General features: G+C 45.5%; 1 protein-coding gene across 4 annotated transcripts in view; it reads left to right on the forward strand.

Moving 5' to 3' along the window:
* The first annotated feature begins 1,758 nt into the window (after window positions 1-1,758).
* The window catches only part of TMC2 (transmembrane channel like 2), a 58,508-nt gene continuing 36,823 nt past the window's right edge, over window positions 1,759-23,443 (forward strand). For 2 of the 4 annotated variants that reach the window (XM_033094951.1, XM_033094954.1), the window contains exons 1-7: window positions 1,759-1,960; window positions 2,551-2,598; window positions 8,384-8,699; window positions 11,108-11,260; window positions 18,448-18,538; window positions 21,625-21,706; window positions 22,046-22,152. In XM_033094951.1, the coding sequence (XP_032950842.1) occupies window positions 1,927-1,960; window positions 2,551-2,598; window positions 8,384-8,699; window positions 11,108-11,260; window positions 18,448-18,538; window positions 21,625-21,706; window positions 22,046-22,152 (831 nt within the window). In that variant the 5' untranslated portion in view covers window positions 1,759-1,926. The remainder of the gene's footprint in view (window positions 1,961-2,550; window positions 2,599-8,383; window positions 8,700-11,107; window positions 11,261-18,447; window positions 18,539-21,624; window positions 21,707-22,045; window positions 22,153-23,443) is intronic. The other 2 variants (XM_033094953.1, XM_033094952.1) reach the window with 2 other exon arrangements.

Genomic DNA, 23,443 nt, shown 5'->3' on the forward strand with positions numbered 1-23,443 from the left:
GGAAGCACTGGAGTTGATATAAGTGGTGTGCACGAATAAAGCAAAATACTCTGTGTTCAGCGTTTGACTCCTAGACTTGGATTTGGAATTCCATAGCAATAATTGTCACAGGCTTTGTTGTGAGTGAGAAGAAATTTCTAAATTCCCAGATGGCCCCTTCAGACACCACAGACTAAGCCTAGCCACCTCCGATGGCAGAAATTAATCAGGGGTTTCTGCTTTACTCACTGATGGGTCCCCGGTGTCTGGAACCGAGTCTGGCCCTGTGGTGCTCTTTGTTCTCTGTGGGAAGGAGAGAAGTGGTGTATTCCAGTTTGAAGACAGGACAGGTGCTGGAACATGAGGGGATCCCTCGGGAGATGAAAGTAAGATAGAAAGCCTTCTTCCCCTGACAAAAGAGAACCAGGAAGGGAGGGCAAAGGGCTGCTGTGAGGGCCCTCACTCATAAGGGGACAGCGAAAGGGTGGGAGAGCTGGGAGCTGACCCTCTTTTCTCTGGGCAGGTAGCCTGTTGCTGCCCAGTCAGCACGCAGGTGGGGGTGGGGCCCTGCAGTGGGATCACCCCTGCTAGGAAAGGGGCTAGCTGCAGGCACCCCAGGGCCCGAATGCTAGAGCTGAAGGACAGAGAATACAACTGAGGGTCCCCTCACTGCCCTTGTACTCTGGGGTTAGGAAGGTGCAGCAGGAACCATCAGATCAGAGAGATGAGGTGACATCTTAAAGCTTGAGCTGAACTGCCATGTATGCATTTTAGACAAAACACGTCGGGGTTATTTTGCTCCTTCCCTTCGCCAAAGTTGCCAGAGGGTCCAAGGCTGAGTCTGTCTGGACACCTACGTGAGACTTACCTTGGGGCAGGTTCTTAATCCTATAGTGTCCCAGAATCCTGATGACATCCATAGACCTCTTCTTAGAACGTTAATTTAAAACCCATAAGATAAATACTGGGGTTACAAAGGAGGCCTAAGATCCTGAAATACGTATCAAAATAGTTTTGAAAACGTGTCACATAATGACACGTGTGCTTCCTAATAATTAATAAGATCTAGTGGCAGCATAACTGATATTTTGAGATATCCCCAACAGCTTACTGTGCTGTGAAAAGATCTATGACTTCTACTGGGGACAAAAATCACACCTTTTTAGGGAAATGCTAAATTTCACTTAAAGGCTAGGAAAAATAAAAATATGCTATTTTCCCCCACGTTAAGAACCCCACCCTCCGGGGCCTGACTGCCTTCTAGATGGTCAACTTTGAAACTCTGGCCATGGTTTTCAAAGCAGCCAAAGGTGTCCTTTTTGAAGCCGGCAGCAGTGGCAGAGCTTCCAAAAGGGAGCAGGCAGCAGGAGCTGGAACACTTCATCAGCGTGGGCTCAGGGCTCCTACATCGGGGTTCAGAGTGCAGAGTCCGGGGCCCCTGCCTACACCTACTGATTAGAATGCCCAGTGGTAATCCTGGGAATCCACATTTTAAACAGACCCTGGTGATAACTTCTAAAACTTCCCTGGTGCCTTGTCCCAACCAAGGACAAGACAGAGGGAAGGGGCCCTGGGATGCTCCTCACACCTCGCCTGGCCCGGGTGCAAGTGGAGATGAGCTGGCAGCTCCTGGCCCCTCGGGGCCCCGCCGCTGTAAGTGATCCCTGAAACATGAAGCCACACCAGCCTCTCTGCAGGGAAACCTGAGCTGAGGAGTGTGCAGCCGGATTGCAGGACTGGGAACTCATCGCCTCACCTCCTTCCTGTCTGTCCCCACACTTCACTCACACCTGCATTCAATCTCAAACAAGCCACGGAGCCCTGGCTGCTGGCAGCTCGGAAGGGAGGCCAGCCACCATGAGGGCCGGAAAGCACGCCAGGCTGAAGGTTCGTGTGTTCCAGCAAGCCGCGTGAGTCCACGTGGGGGCCGAGCCAGTCCTACCGACCATGAGCCGTCAACTAAAGGGCCTGGGGGAGGAAGGTAAATCGGTCCCCATCTCTGCAGGGCCCACCCTTAGAGTTACTGAGCAGCAGCCCGAGACAGGGAAGCAGAAGGGGTCTTAAGAGGCACAGGGACCCGGCTTTGAGTGCAGGTCCTCCCACTTGCCCCCTGAGCCACCTCAGTCTGGTTATCCAACCTCTTCTTGCCTCGCGAGATGAAGGCAGCCATGGTTCCTTGCAGGGCCTTTGGAGGGATTAAAAACAATGTGTACAAAGTGCCTGCATGAATGTTGAGGGCAGAGGCTGTCAGAGCCACCAGGGTCTTTCAGCCTCTGGCTGCCTGGGTTAGAATCACCTTTCCTTAGCAATGCCTTCAGTTGATTTGTCTGTCTGTCTGTCTGTCTCTGGCAGGGAGTTGTGGGGATGTTCTGACCTCATGACTTTGCCAGGGTGTTAGAGAAATGTCAAGACCAGGGACTCTGGAGCTTGTTAGTAAAATAATGGAAACCAGGTTCCCGTCTGAGGTAGCTGTAAACCAGTGGAGGATTCCCACAGTGAAATGGGGTGGTACAGGGGGGTGGGGGGGGACTTTCCAGAGACCAGTCATTCATCCCTGTCCATCTCTTGCAGCAGGAGGTGCAGTGAGAGGAAGCTCGAGGAGCGGCTCTCCAGGTACAGGTGAGACGGCGTGACGCGTTCCTGGGGAGCCTGCAATGCCAGCTCAGGCTGGTAGTCCAGCCACCATGTCTTCCCTTCCTCCTCCCTCCTCCCTCCCTCTCTCTGTAAGGAACCCTCCCAAGCAGGAGGTTTAATTGGGGAAGGGGCGGATGCTGCACACGGAGGGCCTGCCTTCAGCCCTGGCTGTCAGGGGAGGCGTCCAGAGTCAGTGCCACTTTGAGATGAGTCTCGGGAAGCAGTAAACACTTACCAGCCTGGGGGCAGGGATGCAAGATCCAGGCAGCGGGTAGGTGGCAGAGCCAGGACTCACACCCCGGCCACCTGACTCCAGATGGCACACTCTTAACCTCCACAAAGTAGCAGCAGTAGTGGGTGCTTGACCTCCTGCCCATCAGGACTGTGGCCACAGCTCTTCTGTGAGCTGGTGAGGGCTTGACCTGGAGAGGGGCTGACCTGCCCCAGGAAAAGCCAAAGGAAGTCGTAGGCAGGAGCGAAGACCCTCCCTGCCATTAAGAAGGCAGAAGCCGCACCCACAGGATGAGTAGCCTACACTTCCTGTCACGAGACATGTTGTGTGTCTGTCGCCATTTTCTCCTCCTCGAATCCCAGGCAGGGCCCCATGGTCGACGAGGAAGCAGAATCTCCGGGAGTGATGGACTTCGGGGAGAGGGGGTTGGAAGAGATTTTTTTCTCCTTGTAGAACTTAAGTTAAAAGAATGGGATAGCAGGTCCCTTCAGTGGTGACGCCAGAGATTTTTAAACAGAAATCTTAGTGCAATTGGGTTTCAGTTCATGGAGTCCCATTACTTAACTTCACTGCATCCTTTGACCATTGGGATCCCTGAAGTGAAAAGTCTGACCCATTTCCTCTTTTCTATGGGGAAGGCAAAATGGCAAAGGGCGAGGTGTGTGTGTGTGTGTGTGTGTGTGTGAGTGATATTTCAGCAGGACCCCCCCCACCTCCTCCCCCATTCTGAGGGGAAGGGACTTGTCCTGGCATGAGGTGTGTGAGGAGCTGGCTCTAGGATCCACCTCATCTGCCTTCTCTACCAAGCCCTTCCCTCTTGTCACCCACTGCTCCCCCACTGCCGGGGGGCCTGAGTCCTTGGGGAGGCAGCTCTGTGACAAGGGGGGAGATCCAAGAGCAGGTCATGTAGAGGAGCCAGGGCCGTGGGCAGGAGGGAGGCACCACTGGCGATTCAACACTCCAACTGCCCCTTGGTCACAATCTCTACCTCTCTATCCACCCCCCACCCCCGTCCCACCTCCTTCCCCCCACCCCCATCCAGTCCTTACTTCCCGCTCCAGGGACATGTAAGCTAGGGTGAGAAAAATGTGCCTCTGTGTGGCCAGATGCGAAACCAGTCCTCATGGAAGGTCACCTCTCTTGGTGACAGTTTGCAGAATGCTTGGGCCTGGTTCTCCACATTCCATCCCCCCTGTTGTCCTCTAGTCCCTGTCCCTTTTGCACCCATCCTGGCTCCCCCTCTACCTCAGCTGAAGGAGCTGGCCTTGTGGGGGTCGCCTGTGGGCAAATGGTCCTTGGGCAGGACTGAAATGGAAAGTTGTTTTGCCTAAAGCACAAACTGTCCTGCTGAAATATCACACACGCGCGCACACACACACACACACACACACACACACACACACCTCGCCCTTTGCCATTTTGCCTTCCCCAAAGAAAAGAGGAAATGGGTCAGACTTTTCACTTCAGGGATCCCAATGGTCGAAGGATGCAGTGAAGTTAAGTAATGGGACTCCATGAACTGAAACCCAATTGCACAAAGATTTCTGCTTAAAAATCTCTGGCATCACCAATGAAGGGACCTGATATCCTATTCTTTTAACTTAAGTTCTACAAGGAGAAAAAAAAATCTCTGAGAAGGCAAAGGGCTTTTTCTCAAAATAAAAACATTTTGCTATTCCATTAGTTGAAAAGGAGGGTCAGAACTCTCCCTTCTCCTGTATCATTTTGTAAATGCACTTGACTATTAAGATCCCGAGTCAGAGGGTGAGCTGCACCTCCTGGGCCTTGCAGCTTCTCCTGCTACATGTAAGAGAGAGCATGCTGGGCCCGGAGGTCTTCCTAATGTGGCAGCTAGCTGTCTTTCTAGCTCCTAAATTATGCATTTTGTGGAGTCTATTCAAAACTGACTATAAAACAACAACAACTAAAACAGCAGCTAGTTTTCTGTTCAGGAGAGGTTGGGGAAGATTGAAGGGCAAATTCAGGCTTGCTTTCCATATTCCACATGAATTTTGTTCAGTTGTGAAATGAGATGACAACAGGAATTGTAGCTTGGGGGAAAATGTATGAACCCTCCAAGTTTTCTGTGTAGTTAACTATACCAAGAGTTCTTGGTACAGTTTGTTACCAAAAAGAAAACATTTTATTAGCTGACTGAGGAGGATCCCTAGAGTTTAGAAGAGGATGAAAACATATGTTGACTTTCTTATCCAGTCTTTTCAAGCAATATGGAGCTGGGTCTTGGACAAAGGCCCAGAGACTCTTCTCCTTAACCCCTCACCCATTCCCTCTACTCCTCTGTGCTCTTTGAGAGCTCAGCTCGGTTCTAGGGCTCTCCCAAGGGTCACAGCTGCAGTGACACACACTTTCTCACACACGATCCCAGGTCTTTGGAGGGAGTGGCTTTGTTTCTGGACATCTCTCCTCAAAGAGGGGCCGAAGCCTTCCAGAGCCATGGGGAAAAGCATTTACAAGACAAACCCATCTCTCAGTGTCTGATACTGACCAGCTTCCTAACTTTGATGAGTTATTATTATGTTTAAATAATCTTTCTCTACATTGTCTTACCAAAAACCCTTTTCCCATAGGAGGTGAAAAGGAGAAGAAAGAGGTTAGGGCAGGACTGGATAAAGAAAACCTGTCTTGTCACACATAGGATTATCTGTTTTTGAATCTGTAAATAGCACTCAATACTTTTCTAAGTGCTTATATCAGTTATCTCATCAGTTCCTGCAGTAATTGCAGCAATTGGAAACTGAGTCCCAAAGACATGGAGATGGTTAGTGGTGAAGTCAGTCCTCTGACTGGTGCCTCTTCTTTCCTTCACAGCAGTGAAGCAACCATAGCAAACATGCTCACGGGGCTTGCCCCAGTACTTTGTGACTGGGAACCTGTGTCCCCACCCCATGACAGCCTCTTCAGTCCTACTAGCGTGATCCATTGATGCAGACCACATCCTGCAAAACATGCTCCAGGATCACACCCTCGCCCTCTAGATGTCAACCCAACTCCCCATGGGCACGTACTGCTCTCTGGACAACCTCCTCTTTCCACACTCCCTGCCCCAGCACCAGATGGTACACGAGACCCAGCTCTGCTTTTGTCACCCATGCCCCAGACCCTTGGCATTTCCATGGGGACTCTCAATCCCCTGCTTCTACCCAGAATCCCCCCACCTTGTGATTACCATCACCCCTTCTCTAGCTCAACCCCTTTCTTCTCTCGGGAAACTCCTGTTTACCCTTCAAGATTCAGAGTAAACATTAGTTCTTTGTGAAACATTTCTAACCATCCCAGTTATAATTCATTGCTCTCTTGTTTCCATGGTCTTTTTTCTTTAGTCCGCATTTAGTCCTTCTTTTTTAAAACAAAATACATTCATCTAAGTTATTGTCAAAAGATGGCTCCCTAAATTATCAAGAACACAACGTGTTTATAAGACGAAGCTGATTTATAGCTTACAGGCAAGGCTTCGGCAGTCTCATAGAGGGGAAGGTAAGGTCAGAATTGATTGAGAATTGAAAGTTTGATTTAAGGCAGCTCTTTCAAAGTGTAAGGAGGAGGGGACTTGATTAGGATTGGGTAAGAATCACAATAACAGTCTACAGTAAACAGCAAGGCCAGGATTTGGAGGCAAAACATTCAAAGAATCTTAGGGTGCACACTGTTTGTGATGCTTTTCATTGAAGAGTTGATGGGTCTTTGGGAAAATCCAATAATGAACAATTAAGCCATTTGCTTGGGCAGGAGACTCCTGGAAAAATAATCACGCTAATGAAGACAGAAGCATAGCACAAAGTCATCTTAACATAGACACTAAAGTGTAGTTTGGGTTCTCCACGTCCAAGTTGAGTGCAGAGTAGATGGTTTCAGTTCTCAGCTTGCCCTTGTGGTCATTCTTCAGGCCAAGCTGAACAGTTTTAGATAGATGTACAGAAAAATTACGCAGAAACCACAGAGAATTACCATATACAATCTTCTTTCTTTCCCTCTCTCCTGCCCCACAGCTTCTCCTATAATTAACACTGTTCATTTGTATATGTGCTGCTGAAGCGAGCACGACACTGTGCATTTGTTACAACTGATGAACCAATATTCAAGCATTATTATTAGCTAAAGTCCACAGTTTACATTAGGGCTCACTCTTTGTGTATTGTGTATGAATTTTGACAAATGCATGAGGTATCTTTTCAGATTTTTCACCCATTTTAAATTGAGTTATTTTCTTATTGTTGAGTTTTACTTGTCCTTTGTATACTTTGGATACAGATCCTTTGTCAGATATGTGTTTTGCAAATATTTTCTTCCAGCCTGGGGCTTGTCTTTTCATTTTCTTGACAGTGTCTTTTGCAGAGCAGTACTTTTTAATTTTAATGAAGTCCAACTTACCAGTTTTTCCTTTCATGGATCATGCTTTTGGTATTGTATCCAAAATGTCAAAAACCCAAGATCTGAGGGTCAAAAATCTTGAGCAAAACCCAAGGTCACCTAAATTTTCTCTTATATTATCTTCTAAGAGTTTTATAGTTGTGCATTTTATATTTAGATCTATGATCCATTTTGAGTTAATTTTTGTGAAAGCTCTGAGGTCTGTGTCTAGATATGTATGTATGTATGTATGTATGTATGTATGTATGTATTTATTTATTTATTTATTTATTTATTTTGCATGTGATGTGATGTCCAATTGTTCCAGCACCATTTTGTGAAACAGACTATCTCTGTTGAATTGCCTTTGCTTTTTTGTCAAAGCTTAGTTGGCTATGTTTATGTGGGTCTATTTCTGGGCTGTCTACTCTAGTCCATTGATTTATTTGTCTATTGTTTCACTAATGCCACACTGTCTTGATTACTATAGCTCTATAGTAAGTCTTAAAGTTGGACAGTGTCCATCTTCCATCTTTGTTGTTCTCCTTCAATATTATGTTAGCTATTCTGGGTCTTTTCGAAATTATTCAAACCAGCCCACCCTAAGCCTGCTCACCTCACCGATTCCTTCCCTCCGAAACTACAATAAAGGCTCTTGCCCACATTGTCCCTTTCTCCTTCTGCCTCTTGACTGAACCTGTGGCCCTGCGGAGTTTGGAGGAACAGAACCTGAACTGGCTCTACTGCTCTTACCTTCTATCCCTTCCCTCATGCCAGCCCAGGGCACACGAGGGGGCAGCCCCTGGAGAGTGGAGCCAGCCAGGCCCTTCCTCTCTCAGTGGTCCAGCCTTATAGTCCAGAGGCCCATGCTTGGCCTTGACCCTGGGGGTCAAGAGATGACTCAGCTCTGACCCCAAGGGGCTGTAACCCAAGAAGAGGACAGGCATGTGCCTAGACCTCTTACCTCAGGTTAGACAAAGTGTGGGAATGCCAACCAGTCAAAGGAGGGAGACACTAATTTTCATCCCAGACCAGAGACTCCAAAAGAGGTGGCCCTTGGAGCCAACAAGTTCTAGGAAACGTCTTGAACATCTGATTTCTCACAGCTAGGGGCACTTTCCTGGGGTTGAGTCCAGTGAGGCCAGAATTGTCCATTTTCTGCCCCTGCAGATGACAGGTCTGAGAGGAGACTCTCCAGGAAGCAGGCCCCCAAAGCCGAAGGTGCAGCAGGCAGGCGCGGAGCCCTGCCTGGCCAGAAGGAGCAGGCCAGGGGCAGCCCAAGAGCAGGCTCCCCCCGGAGAAAGCAGGTGGAAAGCAGGAGACACCGAGAGGAGCTGGGGGTACAGGAGCGGAGCACTGTGGAGAGGACCCGAGAGGGGAGGAGGAAGAGAAATGGAAGGACTTCCCTCAAGGAGCAGAGAACACCCCCAAAGAAGGAAAAGGAGGTGTCGAAGAAGGAGACACAGAAGCAGCGGAAGAAACACAGGTGTGTTTTGACTGACTCAGGTGTGTTTTCAATCATGCTCTCCCTCTCCTGTCAGCCCTTCTCCTTCCTCTGATGAGGCGCCCATGTCCCTTCCCTCATGACTAGGCGGCCCCTGCTCTTTTTTCACCTGCCTTTACCATCTCCCAGCTCTCCTCACCTGGGGCAGAACCAGGAGGAGGGTCACGGCCATCCAGGTGGAGAAGTTCCTGGGCACTCTCGGTTCCAAAGCTTCATGTCAAACCAGTGCAAGCAGAAGCTCCAACTGGGGAGGTGACATGGCAGCAGGGAGGGACTGAATGGAAGTCTCCTGAATTCCAGCAGGTGACTCACCACAGCTCTTGCAAAGGAGCTGAGGGAAATGAACAATGAGGCTTTTGAAACAGTTGGAGGTATAAGGATGATGGTGAAGTTGAAATTCCTTCTGGGTTCCAACAAATCCTCAGTCATTGCCCACTGTACCTCTCCACCTTTACCCAGACAGATGGGGCCACGGATTTCTTCTGTCACCCATGCCAGCCCTCCCTGACTTGTTAGGGCTTTTGCCTGCTGTCTGTTTGTCCCTGGACATGAGCTAACAAGGTAAAGGATGCATAGTGCCCTTAGTAATTTAAAGAGAACTTGGATGCACCTTTGATGGGTCCCAGGGTGTCCTGAATTTTAGAGGGAAGCTGCACCATCCTAAATGGACCACAAGTGTCTGGATGGTGGATGTAAAATAAGGGGTAGGGTCAAGGACTCCTTCATGCTATTTTCGGCTGATGCCATGGCAGGGCACAGAGAGATGAAAAAGATTCAACCCTGTTCCGCAGATGCGTACAGTCTATCAGGGGAGATAAAGCCTAAGACAAGGCGGGAGGCAACACGCGTATGAGAAAGGATTTGACGGGGTGCTGGACACCAGCGTTCCTGCATGAAGAGAAGCATTGCAGTGCGACTTGTAAAGCACAGGTGGAATTTGAACAAGCAATGACCGAATGACCCCCAGACTGAGGGAACACCCTATGCAAAGACTCAAAGGCAGATACCATGGGGTGTGCATGAGGTGGGGCAAAAACATCCCTGTGCTCTAGGCCCCCTCCTCTCCACCTCCTTCCTATGATTTCTCCTTCGCTCCTCAAGAGTTCATCAGAAGTTAAAGCTCATGGAGCTGCTGCAAACTGGTCTCTACCACCTGCGGTAACCAAGCCCACATCCCGATATTTCCATTTATGATCCATGCTGAGAAGGCGGCCCTGGCACAACCCTCCTCCAGCCCCTTCTCACCACCCTCCAATCCCCAGCTGCTGTCAGCTCAGCTGAGAGTCTCCATTCTTCTGAGTGAAGGAGGCTGTGAGAAGCACACACAAGAGCTTGAATTTTGTGGCAGCTGAGCACAGTCTTGTCTGTGAGAAGCTGAGGGTCATCACAGGACAGGGTTTCCTGCTGGGAGTCCTCTGCAGCCGTGCTGTCCAACACAGTAGCCACCAGCCACACCTCGGGCACTTGAAATGCGGCTAATGTGACCAGGAAACTGAATTTCTAATTTAATTTTAATTCGATGTTAATATTATTGCGTTGACACAAGAGTTAGTGAATTTACTTAACGTGAATAGACAGATGTAGTTTTGAAATCAATTTTACTTTGAAACCAAAGCATTTCTTCTAAAAAAAAAAAAAAGACAAACTGATTTTGTCAATGCAGGTGCCAAAATGTCAAAGGAAAATGATATTCTGCTATTCGAGTCACGTATCAGGAAACTTTTTATTTTTTTATCCTGCCTACCTACCATGGCACTGGTAGTCGGGCGCCTATCAGGAAACCTTTCAGTATGTCTCAAACAATTGGAGTATGTGCATCTACTTTTTCAACTATAAATTTTATGAAATTCAAATACAGATCAAATACATTCACTGAAAATTTGATGTCTGAATTGACACACACTGTGAATGTAAGATGAACCCCGAATTTTAAAGACAGTACAAAAAGAACGTAAAATATCTCATTAATAATTTCTATATTGATTACATTTTTAAATTATAATTTTTAATATATTGGATTAAATGAAAGGCATTATTAAAATTAATTTTACCCATTTCCTTTCACCATTTTAATGTGACTATTAGAACATTTTAAATTACAGTATGTGGTTCACATTATATTTCTCTTGGGCCGCACTGTACTGGAGTGTGATATGTGGGGAGCACCCAAAGAAATCCAGTTTGCGGAAGCAGCCTTCCCAGTGCCTTGGGCTACTGGACAGAGTTGTGGCCTCCTCTGACAGGCGGTGGGAGTAACCGAGGCGCAGGCTGCGAGGGGTGGTCAGAGCTGTGAGCTTGGGAGCACAGCCCACCTGCCTCCCTGCGGGCTCCTGCGCATTCCAAACTCACCACCTTTTCACTCTCCCCTGCTCACCCTGGCTCTCTTCCAGATTGCCTTCCTTAGCCTCCAGCACCTCTGGAGGGGAGTCTCTGTCTGAGGAGGAACTGGCCAAGATCCTGGAGCAGGTGGAAGAGAAGAAAAAGCTCATTACCACCATGCGCAACAAGCCCTGGCCCATGGCGAAGAAGCTCACGGAGCTCAGGTGAGCAGGTGGTGGTCAGCCGGGTCCTCTTGCTGTTCACTCCTTCTTTTGGGCATAGTAGTCCTCTCCTCCTCTCTGCCCCAAGGGGGCTCGACAGGAAGGGGGATTCACCCTCCCACTCTGCGTTGGTCCCCCTCTGTCCCCAGCACCAGCTGCGGAGCGCACACAAGAACTTGAATTTTGTCGCAGCTGAGCACACAGTCTTGTCTGTGACATGCTGAGGGTCATCACAGGACAGGGTTTCCCGCTGGAAGTCCTCTGCTGCTGTCAGAGGACTAGTGTCCAACACACTAGCCACCAGCCACACATGCGGGGAGGTGGATTGCTGCGGGAGGGTTGCTGTTACAGCCAAGACAAGCGTGAGCCAGGACTGTTGACTGAGGCCCTGCTGTTGGCCAGCGAGCAAGGTCAGGCGGGAGGCACAGGACAAAGGTGCTCCAGCCTCCGTTCGACCCTTCCCCTGCCTGGCCACTCCTTCTGGGTCACGCCCTACCTCATCTGGTGGCTTCTGCACCTTCCTCATCACCCAACACAGACAAGCCTTCCTCAGGAGCTTTCTACAACCCCCTCCCTCAGCCAGTTCAGACCTCTCTTGTGTTCTTTAAGAACACAAAATCTATGTGTAGCACACTCCCGGTTGTGGAAAGCAGAGAGAGAATCTGTCTGTTACTCTTGTGTCCCAAATGCCTAACACAGAGCCAAGCTTACAAGGATGCTCTGTGAATATTGCTCCAGCCTCGTACCCAGGCCCCTGACTGGTATTTTCAACTCAGTCGCTTCTCTGATTTCCATATAAAAGGCTGGCACACTAAGCATTTTATGATTCTTGAGTCTCCCCTCAGTCTTCCCTCGGTGTTTCTGCCACAGGGTGGGGGTGACACTCCTTTCCCCCTTTACTCTCTATAAATCCATTTTCCCTGGCTTCTCTCACACCTGAGTTTCCTCATTGCTCCAGTCAAACACCTCCCTCTTCCTTTCATAGAACAATTTGGCGGCCCTATGTTGGACCTCACATTTGCCCCCAAGAGGCACAGCAAAGATGCTGGGTGCACAAACACAGTGCAGACCCTGACAAGGGATCAGGCAGAGCTTACTCCACTGCCCCACAAATTATTACATTGTTTCCTACTCGGCTGCTGTGAGAACTGCCTCCCTGCCGTGCCTCCAGGCCCGTGCTGATCCACAGAACTTTCTGGGATGATGGAAATGCTCTAAATCTGTACTACTAGAGAAGCCAATAGCCACATGTGGCTACTGAGCCCTTGAAAAGTCGTTGATGTGACTTGCTACTGAATTTTTATTTTTATTTATTTAAATTTAAATCATCACCTGTGGCGCCAGATAAACTCTGGCTTCTGAAGACAGTACAGAAAGAATGTAAAAATCTCTCATTAGTAATTTTTATATTGATTACATGTTGAAATTATAATCTTTTAAATATATTGCATTAAATGGCTACAGTTTGAGCTGCAGGTACTACTGCAGGCAGTGGCTGTCTTCCCTTTGTCTGAGTCTCCTCTCCCTACCCCCTCAGGGCCTGCTTCTTCCTCCTATTAGCCAAAGCAGAACTGTCATCTGTCACTCTAACAGAGCCTCACTCCCACTCAGGTGTCACCTGAACACATCTTTTATTAACAGTGGAAAAAGAGCAACCTTGATGCTTATGGAAATGAGATCTCCAGCTGGCTGGAAGTCTCAGGAAGCATGAAAATCCCTCAGAGGAGAAGTCTGAATCCCCTCCAGGCCTGAGGAATGGAGTTCCTCCCTTGGTGGGAGTGGGAAGTGGCTGGGTCACTGAAAAGACTTGTCTCTGTCACTGGCTCACTGGCGCAGGGCAGGCCTCCCTGGCAAACAGTGGTCTCCTCCCTCCGGACCTTCCTCCTTCCTCTTCACTCTCGAGACTCCTTTTCCCAGACTCAAGTCTAAGGCTGTCCTGCCTCTGGGTCTCCATTCCAGCTTGTGTCTCTTCCTAGAAGGTGTCTCCTTTCTGCCAGCCTACCTGGCTACTTCCTACACCCCCTTTGCAGGGAAGTCCCCTTTGCCCCTCTCCACATTCAGGCTGAGTTACTTACTGCCCCTCTCATCCCCAAGGCACTGTCCCCTCACCTGACTAGGTGCTCTTGTCTACCGAACCATGTCTTATTCATATTCTATTGTTCTTTCCTTTTGGTATATAGCTGAGCGCTCCCTATGTGTCAGGCACTGTTCTCAGTGTTGTATGTATAACAATTCATTTAATCCTCATAACCACCCTGTGGCGTAGGTACTATTATTGCTGTCCCCATTTTACTGATGAGCAAACAGAGGCACAGAGCAATTAAGTAATTTGCCCAAGCTCACACAATGAGTTAAGTGGCATGGCCAGGATTTGAACTCAGGAATCCTGGCTCCAGAACCTGCCCTCTTAATTTGTAATTACCTCTCCAGAATTACTAGACATTCTAGACTGCACCCCTGTGCCTTCTGTATACCGTGTTTCCCCGAAAATAAGACCTACCCCGAAAATAAGCCCCAGTTAAGATCATCAGCCAGACAGATGTATTTAGTACATTATGACAAAGTTCCAAAAGAAGATGACATGACTGTATTTGAATAAATGTAGATTGTTGTACATGAAAAAATAAGACATCCCCTGAAAATACGCCCTAATGTGTCTTTTGGAGCAAAAATTAATATAAGACCCAGTCTTATTTTGGGGAGAATACGGTAATTTCCTCTTCTGGCGGTAAAGTCTTCAACAGCAGATAGTATCCCCAGACTACCTCCTCCTTTTTTAGAAGCAATGGTGTGGGGACCCAGTCTCAGGTCCACTCAGGCAGCTGGTTGACCTGGGCGCAGTTGTTATAGACAATAGAAGGATGGCAATGCATAAAGAGCAACAGAAGTGAATTGGAGCAAGCCTGCTTTCACACTTCTGCCACATCTGAGTGGCTTTGGCTGGCTATTTAATCCCTCTCAGTCTGGTTTCCTTCCCCTAACCTCTCTGAGCCTCATACTCCTCATTTGTAAAACAGCAATAATAATACCTACTTCCTAACTGACTCTGGGTGGTGAACACACAATGTAATTTATAGATGATGTGATACAGAATTGCACACCTGAAATCTATGTAATTTTACTAACAATTGTCACCCCAATAAATTTAAAAAATAATAAAAAACAAACAAACAAAAAAAATAATAATAATAATAATACCTACTTCCTAGAGCTGTTCGGACAAATTCAAAATATTTTTATTCAATGCCCAACATGTAATATGCAATTGGCAAATGATAGTCTTTGCTATTATTATAGTGCGAACGTCTTTTGTGCCCGACACTATGTTGATCACTGAGAGATGAAGATGGGGAACAAAGATGAATCAGAAAAGACATTATTGATGGACATTATTAATAATGACACAAGGTGGGCTATGATGTTGGCAAAGAGCTTCTAGTGCTGATGAGTCGGGGATGTTTGCTTTAATCGTAGAATTAATCAGGTGTGTCCTTCAGCTTTGTCAGAAGCCTGATGATTAGAAAAGTATCCAAACTGCTTGCTTTCTTCTGAGAGATGAAGAATTCCATTTCCAGGAAGGTGGAGTAGACACGCCCACTAATTACAACTAAACCTGGGACATTACATACAAAGTAAATATAAGAAGACTCAGAAGGTAGAGAGAAGAAGGCAGACTAGCTAAGAACCTCAGGATAAAAGGAATGATGGGCATTGAGTTCCGGGGTTTGTTTTTCTTTTTGCCCACGGATCCCAGACTAGAGAAGCTGCCAACCTAGAAACACCAACAAGCATAGACAAAAAAATTCCTGAATAAAAGTCTGCTTTCTCTGGCCCAAGGACCAGGAAAGGGACAGCCTGGCAAGACAGAAAACTTTCAGACAATAACACCCCTCTTCCAGCCAAACCTCACAAACAAAACAGCAGCCCCACTCTCCAGCAGAAAAAGCCAAGTGGAGAAGCCTAGATTAGGTTCCTTTGCCAGGTTATAACATAGTGCTCCCAACACCCCCAACCAGGGTTGAGTCAGAGAAGATTGAGTGGAAAGCAGGGATTTTCATCCCCACTAGGCAGTAACGAGCCTTCCCTCTCCCCATGGCATCAGTGGAGGCCATGTGCAGAGTCTGGACTTTCACCACCACCTGGCAGTAGCAAGGTGTCCCTCCTAGTTAGGGTGATGTGAGTGGAAACCTGGCAGTAAGCCTGAACTCCCATCCTTGCTCAGGAGTAACAAGGAGCTCCTGCCCAGCCCTGGTTCTCAAAGGAGGCCAAGTGAAGAACCTGGATTTCCACCTAGAAGTAACCAGGCAGCATCCCCTTTCACCCACTGGAGCAGTGGCAGAAGATGCCTGCTAAAACACAGGATTCAAATAAGATCCAGAGTCTCATAGCATAATATCCCAAATGTCCAGGCTTCCGTAGAAAATCACTCATCATACCAAAAACCAGGAAGATCTCAACCTGAAAAATAAAAAAGATAATCAACAGATGCCAACACCAAGATGAAATAAATGTCAGAATTATCTGACAGACATTACAGATCTATCTACAAAGATTTTTTAAAAACCGTCATTTAAAAAAATGCTTCACTAAGCAATTATGAAATCATGAAACAAATGAAAAAAGTAAAAAGTCTAAGAAAAGAAGATATAAAGAAGAACAACTAGAAACTTTAGAAGTAAAAAAATACAGTAACTGAAAATTTAAAAAACTCAGTGAATGGGCTCAACAGCAGAATGGAGAGAACAGCATAAAGAAACAGTGAAGTTGAAGGTAGAACAAGAGAAATTACCCAATCTGAACAATAGAGAGAAGATAGTCTGGGGGGAAAAAGGGAACAGAGCCTCAGGGACCCGTGAAGCTATAATAGATGACCTAACATTAGAGTCTTCTCCAAATTGCTTGCCCTGGATGTGAAGGAGGAAAACAGAGTCCCAGAAAGTAAAGAGGGTGCACGGAAAGTCTTCAAAGAAATAATGACTGAAAATTTCTCAAATTTGGCTTTTGTCCTTCGTTTGAAAGGACACTTCTGACAAGCAGGGGACAGAAGCACCTTGCAGAAGTAAGATCTGCAACAATTGGGAAGGGCAGGACCCAGTGTTTCCATAAACCAAATACTATCTCTGGTAAAGACTGACATGAAAGTCTGGATCACAGGTAGCATATTTAAAGGACTTTGATGTAAAAAGGTTAATTGCTATTATTTATATGCCTTCCCTGGATCCAAAACAGTTTGCTGTGTCCATCGAAATTCTTCAACCGGGTGGTCTCTTCACAGTGAATGGTCCTTGGAGTTTGTACCCATTGCTGGGCAGGGCCCTCTCTTCTCCTGAGGGCTCTGGGGGTCTGGACCCAGAGTCTGGGCATTGAGAAGTGAAGTATTTATTTGCAGCTCAGGCACCAGAGTAGCCTTTACTTTTGAGAATTCTCATCTGAAGTCCCCAAATCTTAAAAGCTGGCACATGTAAACTCACAAACTCCGTGAGATTATAAGTCCCTGCCCACTCATAAGATACAGAAAGAGGACAAAAGTATGAGTTTCATGAAAACATTCTTTGGTGTCTCGTTGGTAGTCACTGCCAGGACATGTCCTACCTAGATGGGGAACAGGGAGCTGGTCCCATTATGAAGCCTTAATCCCATGCGCCCAGCTGTAAGCCTGGGCTCAGGACCTAGACAGTCGGCCTCACTAATACCATGTTTCCCGAAAATAAGACCTAGCCGGACAATCAGCTCTAATTCATCTTTTGGAGCAAAAATTAATATAAGGCCCGGTCTTATTTTACTATAAGACCGGGTCCTATATAACATAACGTAACGTAACGTAACGTAACGTAACATAACATAACATTGGGTCTTATATTGATTTTTGCTCCAAAAGACGCATTAGAGCTAATTGTCCAGCTAAGCCTTATTTTCAGGGAAACAGGGTATTGAAACATCCTAATAAAGCCAGCCCCTGGATTGACCCCAGGTCAGAATGTGACTTGGACACATGTGCACGGCCCGCACTTATACTTTGGAGGTGGTGTAGGTATTGTGTAAGGAGCAGTGGGGGCGGTAGCAGTAACAGTGAGACACAGCAGTACCACGCCCCTTCCACCTACCCTGAGATGGTCTTCATTCTTCATCCACTTGTTTGGGTTTATCCCATGGGTGCTGATAAATTGGTTCTCTGGGGGATGAGATGCGGGAGTCCTGCTTTGTAACATTTGCTGATTTCCATGGTCTAAATGCTCCCGCCATGGTCAATTTCAAGCTACCAACAATTCAACAACTGGTCAGCCAAGTTCCTGGATAGTAACAGTAGGTTCTCGGGAGCCCGTCCTCACCAGCTCTGCCACTCCGCCCGAGGATATTTAATTGATTCGTGTGTTTCTCGCCCAACCTTCTTTGGATGTTCACTCACTCATTCAACATTCATGCAATCTACAAATATCTACTGAATGCTGTCTTCATTTTCTACTGCTGCCGTAACAAATTCCCACAAGCTTAACAGGTTAAGACAACACTCACTTGTTAGCTCATAGCTCTGTCGGTCAAAAGTCCAGCATCGTGTGGCTGGATTCTCTGCTCAGGGTCTCACTGGACTAAAATCAAGGTATCGGCAGGGCTCCCGTTCCCATCTGGGGCTCTGGGTTCCCTTCCAAACTCACTGGTGTTTGGCAGAATTCGTTTTCTTCTCTTATTTTCCATGTGTCATCTTCCAGAGGAGCCCGAGCAATAGAGGGTCAAGAATTCTCCTGCTTCTAACTTCCCTGATTTTCCACTCTGCCACATCTCTCTCTGACTCTTCTGCCTTCCTCTTCTCTTTTTAAGGGATCATGTGATTACATTGGGCCCTTCCAGATAATCCAAAATAATCTCCCTATTTTAAAGTGAGCAATCTTAGTCCATTTGCCAAGTCCCGTTTGCCATTCATGAGTGTACCACCAGGGGGCGAATGTCATGGGGGGGGGGTGGCAAAATTCTGCCTGTAGGTACCTACCCTGTAGCAAGCACTACACTTGCCTTGGGAAAATTGAGGAACAAAGCAGACAAAATGCCCTTCCTTCATGGGAATATTATACTCAACTTGGCGTATAAAAGGCTTTCTAGCCACAGAGATAGGCTCATAGTTCAGATTTCGTTTGGTTGGGTGTTAATTGAATTCCTGCCCCTCCCCCCCCCCCCCCGTTTTTTTCCGTAACCAGGGAGGCCCAAGAGTTTGTGGAGAAATATGAAGGAGCCTTGGGAAAAGGAAAAGGCAAGAGACTCTACGCCTATAGGATGCAGATGACTAAGGTGGGGTGCAGAGGCTGCAAACTGCGGAATCTGGGTGACCATCACAGGCACCTCCCAGCCTCCCCATTTGTGTCCAGCTCCCCCAGAATCCTGAGCGAGAGGTCCAGTTGACCATTCCAATGCATCCAGGAATGGTAACCAACTGTATCCTGTCCATTGCTTTACATGTGAGGGTTTCGATATATTTGACACTTGTTTTCTCTCCGCTGAAGAACTAAACTCTCAAAATTAATGATGTTAAAACCACTGGGATATTATTTTCCAAACCCTAAATATTGTTTGATGAATCATTTATTTTTATAGAATACTGGAATCATTTTTCATGTATTCCCTGGTTATTGGTGTATTTGAGTTTTAACTTGTTCTTGGGGCCATTTTGATATTTCATATCTTTCCCCAAACTTGATCATTTCATTAAGATTTTCATATGTATTACTAGAAAGTTGCAGATGGTGGTCCCATAAGTTTTGTAATTACTTTATGTATTTGGTTTGAATCTTTTTTATTCCTAATATTATTTTTTTTTCTTTTTCAGTTTTAATTGCCTCACAACTATCTATGAGTCATTCTATTAATTTTATCAAGGAACTATTTACCAATTACCAACTGCACACTCAGATCTTTTTTTCCAGCTGAGAAGTGTGCTCTTCAAATATCTTTGATAAATGATTTTGTTCAATCATGTTTCTATTCAAATATTTCTAATTTCTTCTTTAGGAAAAGGATGTCTGCCCTCTATTTACTTTCCCTCATTGTTATTAATTCTTCTCTCTCTCTCTCTCTCTCTCTCTCTCTCTCTCTCTCTCTCTCTCTCTCTCGCGCGCGCTCTCTCGCGCTCTCTCTCTGCTCAGACATTTCTCAGGTTTATTCTCAATATCACTTAATCAATTTTCTTCTGTCTCAATTATTGTATAATGTTTATTTTCATTCTATTACTGAACTTTTAGCTACTTTGTAATCCTTCCACACTTCAGATTCTAAACCTCAAATTTGTATCCTTTACTCTAGAAGCCATATTTCTTGTATCTAATTCAGAACACAAAACCATTAGTCAAATTTTATTTATATATCCTAGAGGAAATACTTTTCAAAAATTTCAGAGTGGTGTCCCGTTTTCCTTGTTCTGCAGTATTATCTCTCAGGCCTCACTGGTTGTTTTCCGTCATTCATATCCGGATTTCATCCACACACAGGATGTATAGCTTGCCTGTGTCTTATTCAACCACTATTTAAAATCTTTTTTCCTGTATGTAGCTGGAGAGCAAGACAACATGCACAATTAATAACCCAGTCCTGGGGCAGCAGCTACCATCACACACAGCCTGAGGAAGCGTGTGGGGGTCTTCTCCGGCCCACGCCCCAGCCCAGTTTTCTGGTTCTCTAAACCAATAAAGAATAAGTGCTTCCACGCAGCTCTTCTCCCAGACTTCCTTCTGCCTCTGCCCCACCTCCATGGCATCACTTTTCAGGCCCAAATGCCCACAGCCTTTAGGAACTGTCAGATGGTTGCCAAGTGATTAACTGCCACGCTGTGTCTCATAGGCCTCACTTGGCAATGTTCCTTACCCCTGTTGGCCCTCCACCTTGCAAGCTTATATTTTGTACTGATTTTATCAGCATCCTGACAGGAGATCCATCTCTCAAGGAAGGACTCACATTAATAAAAGCTAATGAGACTGACATATAAAACCAGATGCCGGATCATTAATTTACAAGGAGATATATAACTGATGCAAGAACCGGAAAATGGAAGTCCACGTCAGTAGTGCCTTTTATTTTTAGTAGAATTAGTTATAAGGGGAAGCTAAACCATAGTCCCAATTCCAATCTATTAATTTGCAGTGAAAAATCACTGCCATAGAAACTAAAATACTCAGAGCACAGGTGATGGGCAAATGTTTTCCTTACAGACAGACCTACACAGGAAGCCAAATAAGCCAAAGATGATTTTGAGCAAAGAATCAGAACTCAGAAAAGTAGATGAAGCATTGGGACCAGAGTACGCAATGGCTGCCACCCCACCGTCCCCCACCTCCCTCCCTTCCTGTCTTAGGGATATCTTTGCCGTTATTATCAACCAGTATTTTGCTTATGGGTCCTTCTTCTCCTTTGCATCTGTGACCATCTCCTTCTTCTAACAAGTGGTTTCCCTCCTTATATACTAATCACCCAATCAGGATATGGTCAAAGCCTTCAGGTCTGGAAGCCTGTCTTATTCCTTCAGATAAAATTTCCCTTTTGTCCTTTAGTGAATTTATAAGGAACAATCTTATGTCCTTCATGAACAAGTTATTAGGAGACCTTTGTAATAGAAACTGATCTTAGGATCTTCTCCCTACTGCCTCTTTGCTCTTTTCTATGAGTTTTTAAAATTCCAAATGGACTTATTTCCAGGGGATGGAATTGCTGGAGAGCAGCCCCTTCAGGAGTAGACAAAATTTCACCCAGCCAGCAGACAGGCAGCCACTCAGGTTACTGATTGGCACGAACTCTGAATCTTAGAGCTGGGAACAGACTGTGGAAAGGGGCATGAAGGCTTCCAACTCGTTTTAGAATAAAACCGGGCTTCTGTTTCACCAGGAGAAAAATGGGAAGCTATGGACTGAGGCCTCTACCAGTTCCACCAGTGTCATAACTTAGTAACAACTTTCAGATTTAAGCACTTGGCTATCTGCCAAACATGCTGTGAGAATTGTGAGATTTCTTTTTCCCTTGAATGTTTGTTTTAAAGTCAAGGAAGTTGTATCAGACCTTGCTAACCCAATTTGATCTCCCAAACCAGAAATTACACACAGAATTTCTAAGTTCATATATAAACTATCCAAACCTGAAATTTTATCAGCACTGTAGATAACTACAAGGTATTGTGTTGCCCTGGTTTCTCTCTCACTCCACACCTGACTTTAGAAAGTGAAGGTTTAACATCCACCTTTTAACATCGTGGGCTCAACAACTCCAAGATGGCAGCTTCACCCACATGTAGACCTCATGTTGACACATCCACGTCAGCATGCACCTCCAACATGCCCCTCCGGGCCCCAAGGCAGCATGTTAATGAACTGAGAGTATTACCTGTTTAATTTCAGAAATGGATCAAGTTTAAGAGAGACTTTGATAATTTCAAGAATCAATGTATTCCCTGGGAAATGAAGATCAAGGACATTGAAAGTGAGTATTTTGGTGCCACTGTTTTTAGCTGATTTACTGAAGTTTTTTCCAAGGACTGGGATTATGCTCTTGACCCTCTGATTAGATTATTTTGTAGGTCCTGTTGTATTAGAAAAAAGAATGAGCTTTGGACTAGTTAGGCAAAGATTTAAATTGTGCTTCCTCACCTTCTGATTGTGGGAGCTTGGGCAAATCAGCTAAGCCCATAGAGCCTCAGGTTATTTATCTGAAAAAAGAAAATGGAGATCAGGATGTCCATTCCACAGACCGATGTGAAAACCGGATCCATCACACATGTAAAACGCTCGGTAGCATTAACTTCCTCCTTTTCTTCTCCAGGTCACTTTGGTTCTTCAGTGGCATCATATTTCATCTTTCTCCGATGGATGTATGGAGTTAACCTTGTCCTTTTTGGCTTAATATTTGGTCTAGTCATAATCCCAGAGGTAAGAAAAGAACTTCCTGTATCTTTGAATAGTGTTAAGGCTTATCATTACCACCATCTTCATTTATATTAAATACTTTCTATTTTACAAAAATGTCAGTCATTCATTTTTAAATTCTATACTCACATCAATTACTCAGATATCTCAGTACAAAAATATGGAAACAAAATATTTGTGAATTAAGAGGTGGACCCTACATTATTCTACCTCTTATTTTACTTTAAGATCAGTGGAGAATTAATATCTCAGTGAGTTGTTTTTTCCTTTTACCCTGAAAAAAAGGTAGGGGTAGAATTCATTGTATCATAATTTATTACCAAAAAACATTGCATTTGAATAGCGCTCCTCGCTGTTCTTTCAAAATAATCCTATTCTGGATATAGATAGATCCTTACCTATAAATGAGCAATTGAGAGATAAAAACGGAATAAGCGACTTGTGCAAAGTTATACAGTAAATTTGTGGTGAATGAGATTCCAGGTCTCCAGAGTATTGGCCTAGGATCTTCCAAGGACACCTCTGGTTCATTAAGCACTGAGCACACAAATTGCTATAGTCCTGGCTGAGCTGCTTGGTGCTGGGTCTGGGTACACAAGTGGATTTACTTCAAAAAATTTTCTGGAAGCAGTACTCTATGTTTAGTATTTTCTTCCTTCTAGGTTTATAAATTGGTTCTGTGATAGTTTACTGATTCCTATGTTATTTTAAACAGTTCCATGAGCATATTGGAGTCAATTCTAACCATAGTTACATCCTTGGGAAATGTTTCTGCATGTCTGTTTCTCAGGAAATTAAAAGGCTTCCATGTAGTGTGAATTAAATCAGATTAGTTGGAAGAGGTTGATGGTATATTATAGTAGCACTTGATGGCAAAGAAGTATTACATTATTTATAAAACCATTGAATTCTTTCCTACATTACTTAACAAGTGGGCTTACAAATGTGTCATTAACTAGTCTTTATACTCCTTTATATACACACCTGGAAATCCAGGGTTATGATTCCACTTAGTCCTATGTATACTCTTAAGTCATTACCACTCTCTAATTTAGAGATAAGGATTTTAAATCTTCCAGCAAGTGTGTACAATCGCACTTACACTAAGCCTGGTTCTCCCCAAGGGGAAAATATTGTCAGAAGCTAACTAGAAGTATCACTTCTTCCCCCCATAGCCAAGGAAGTGTCAGTTTCCCCAGTAGCCATTGAGGAAATTTACCTTTACAGAGCCTTTGCTTTCTTCCGGGGAGTTTTTATTCCAAATGGATTTATTTCCATGAGAAGAGAGCACGTT

The sequence above is a fragment of the Rhinolophus ferrumequinum genome, chromosome 23 (genome assembly GCF_004115265.2).
Source record: "Rhinolophus ferrumequinum isolate MPI-CBG mRhiFer1 chromosome 23, mRhiFer1_v1.p, whole genome shotgun sequence".
Taxonomy (NCBI): domain Eukaryota; kingdom Metazoa; phylum Chordata; class Mammalia; order Chiroptera; family Rhinolophidae; genus Rhinolophus; species Rhinolophus ferrumequinum.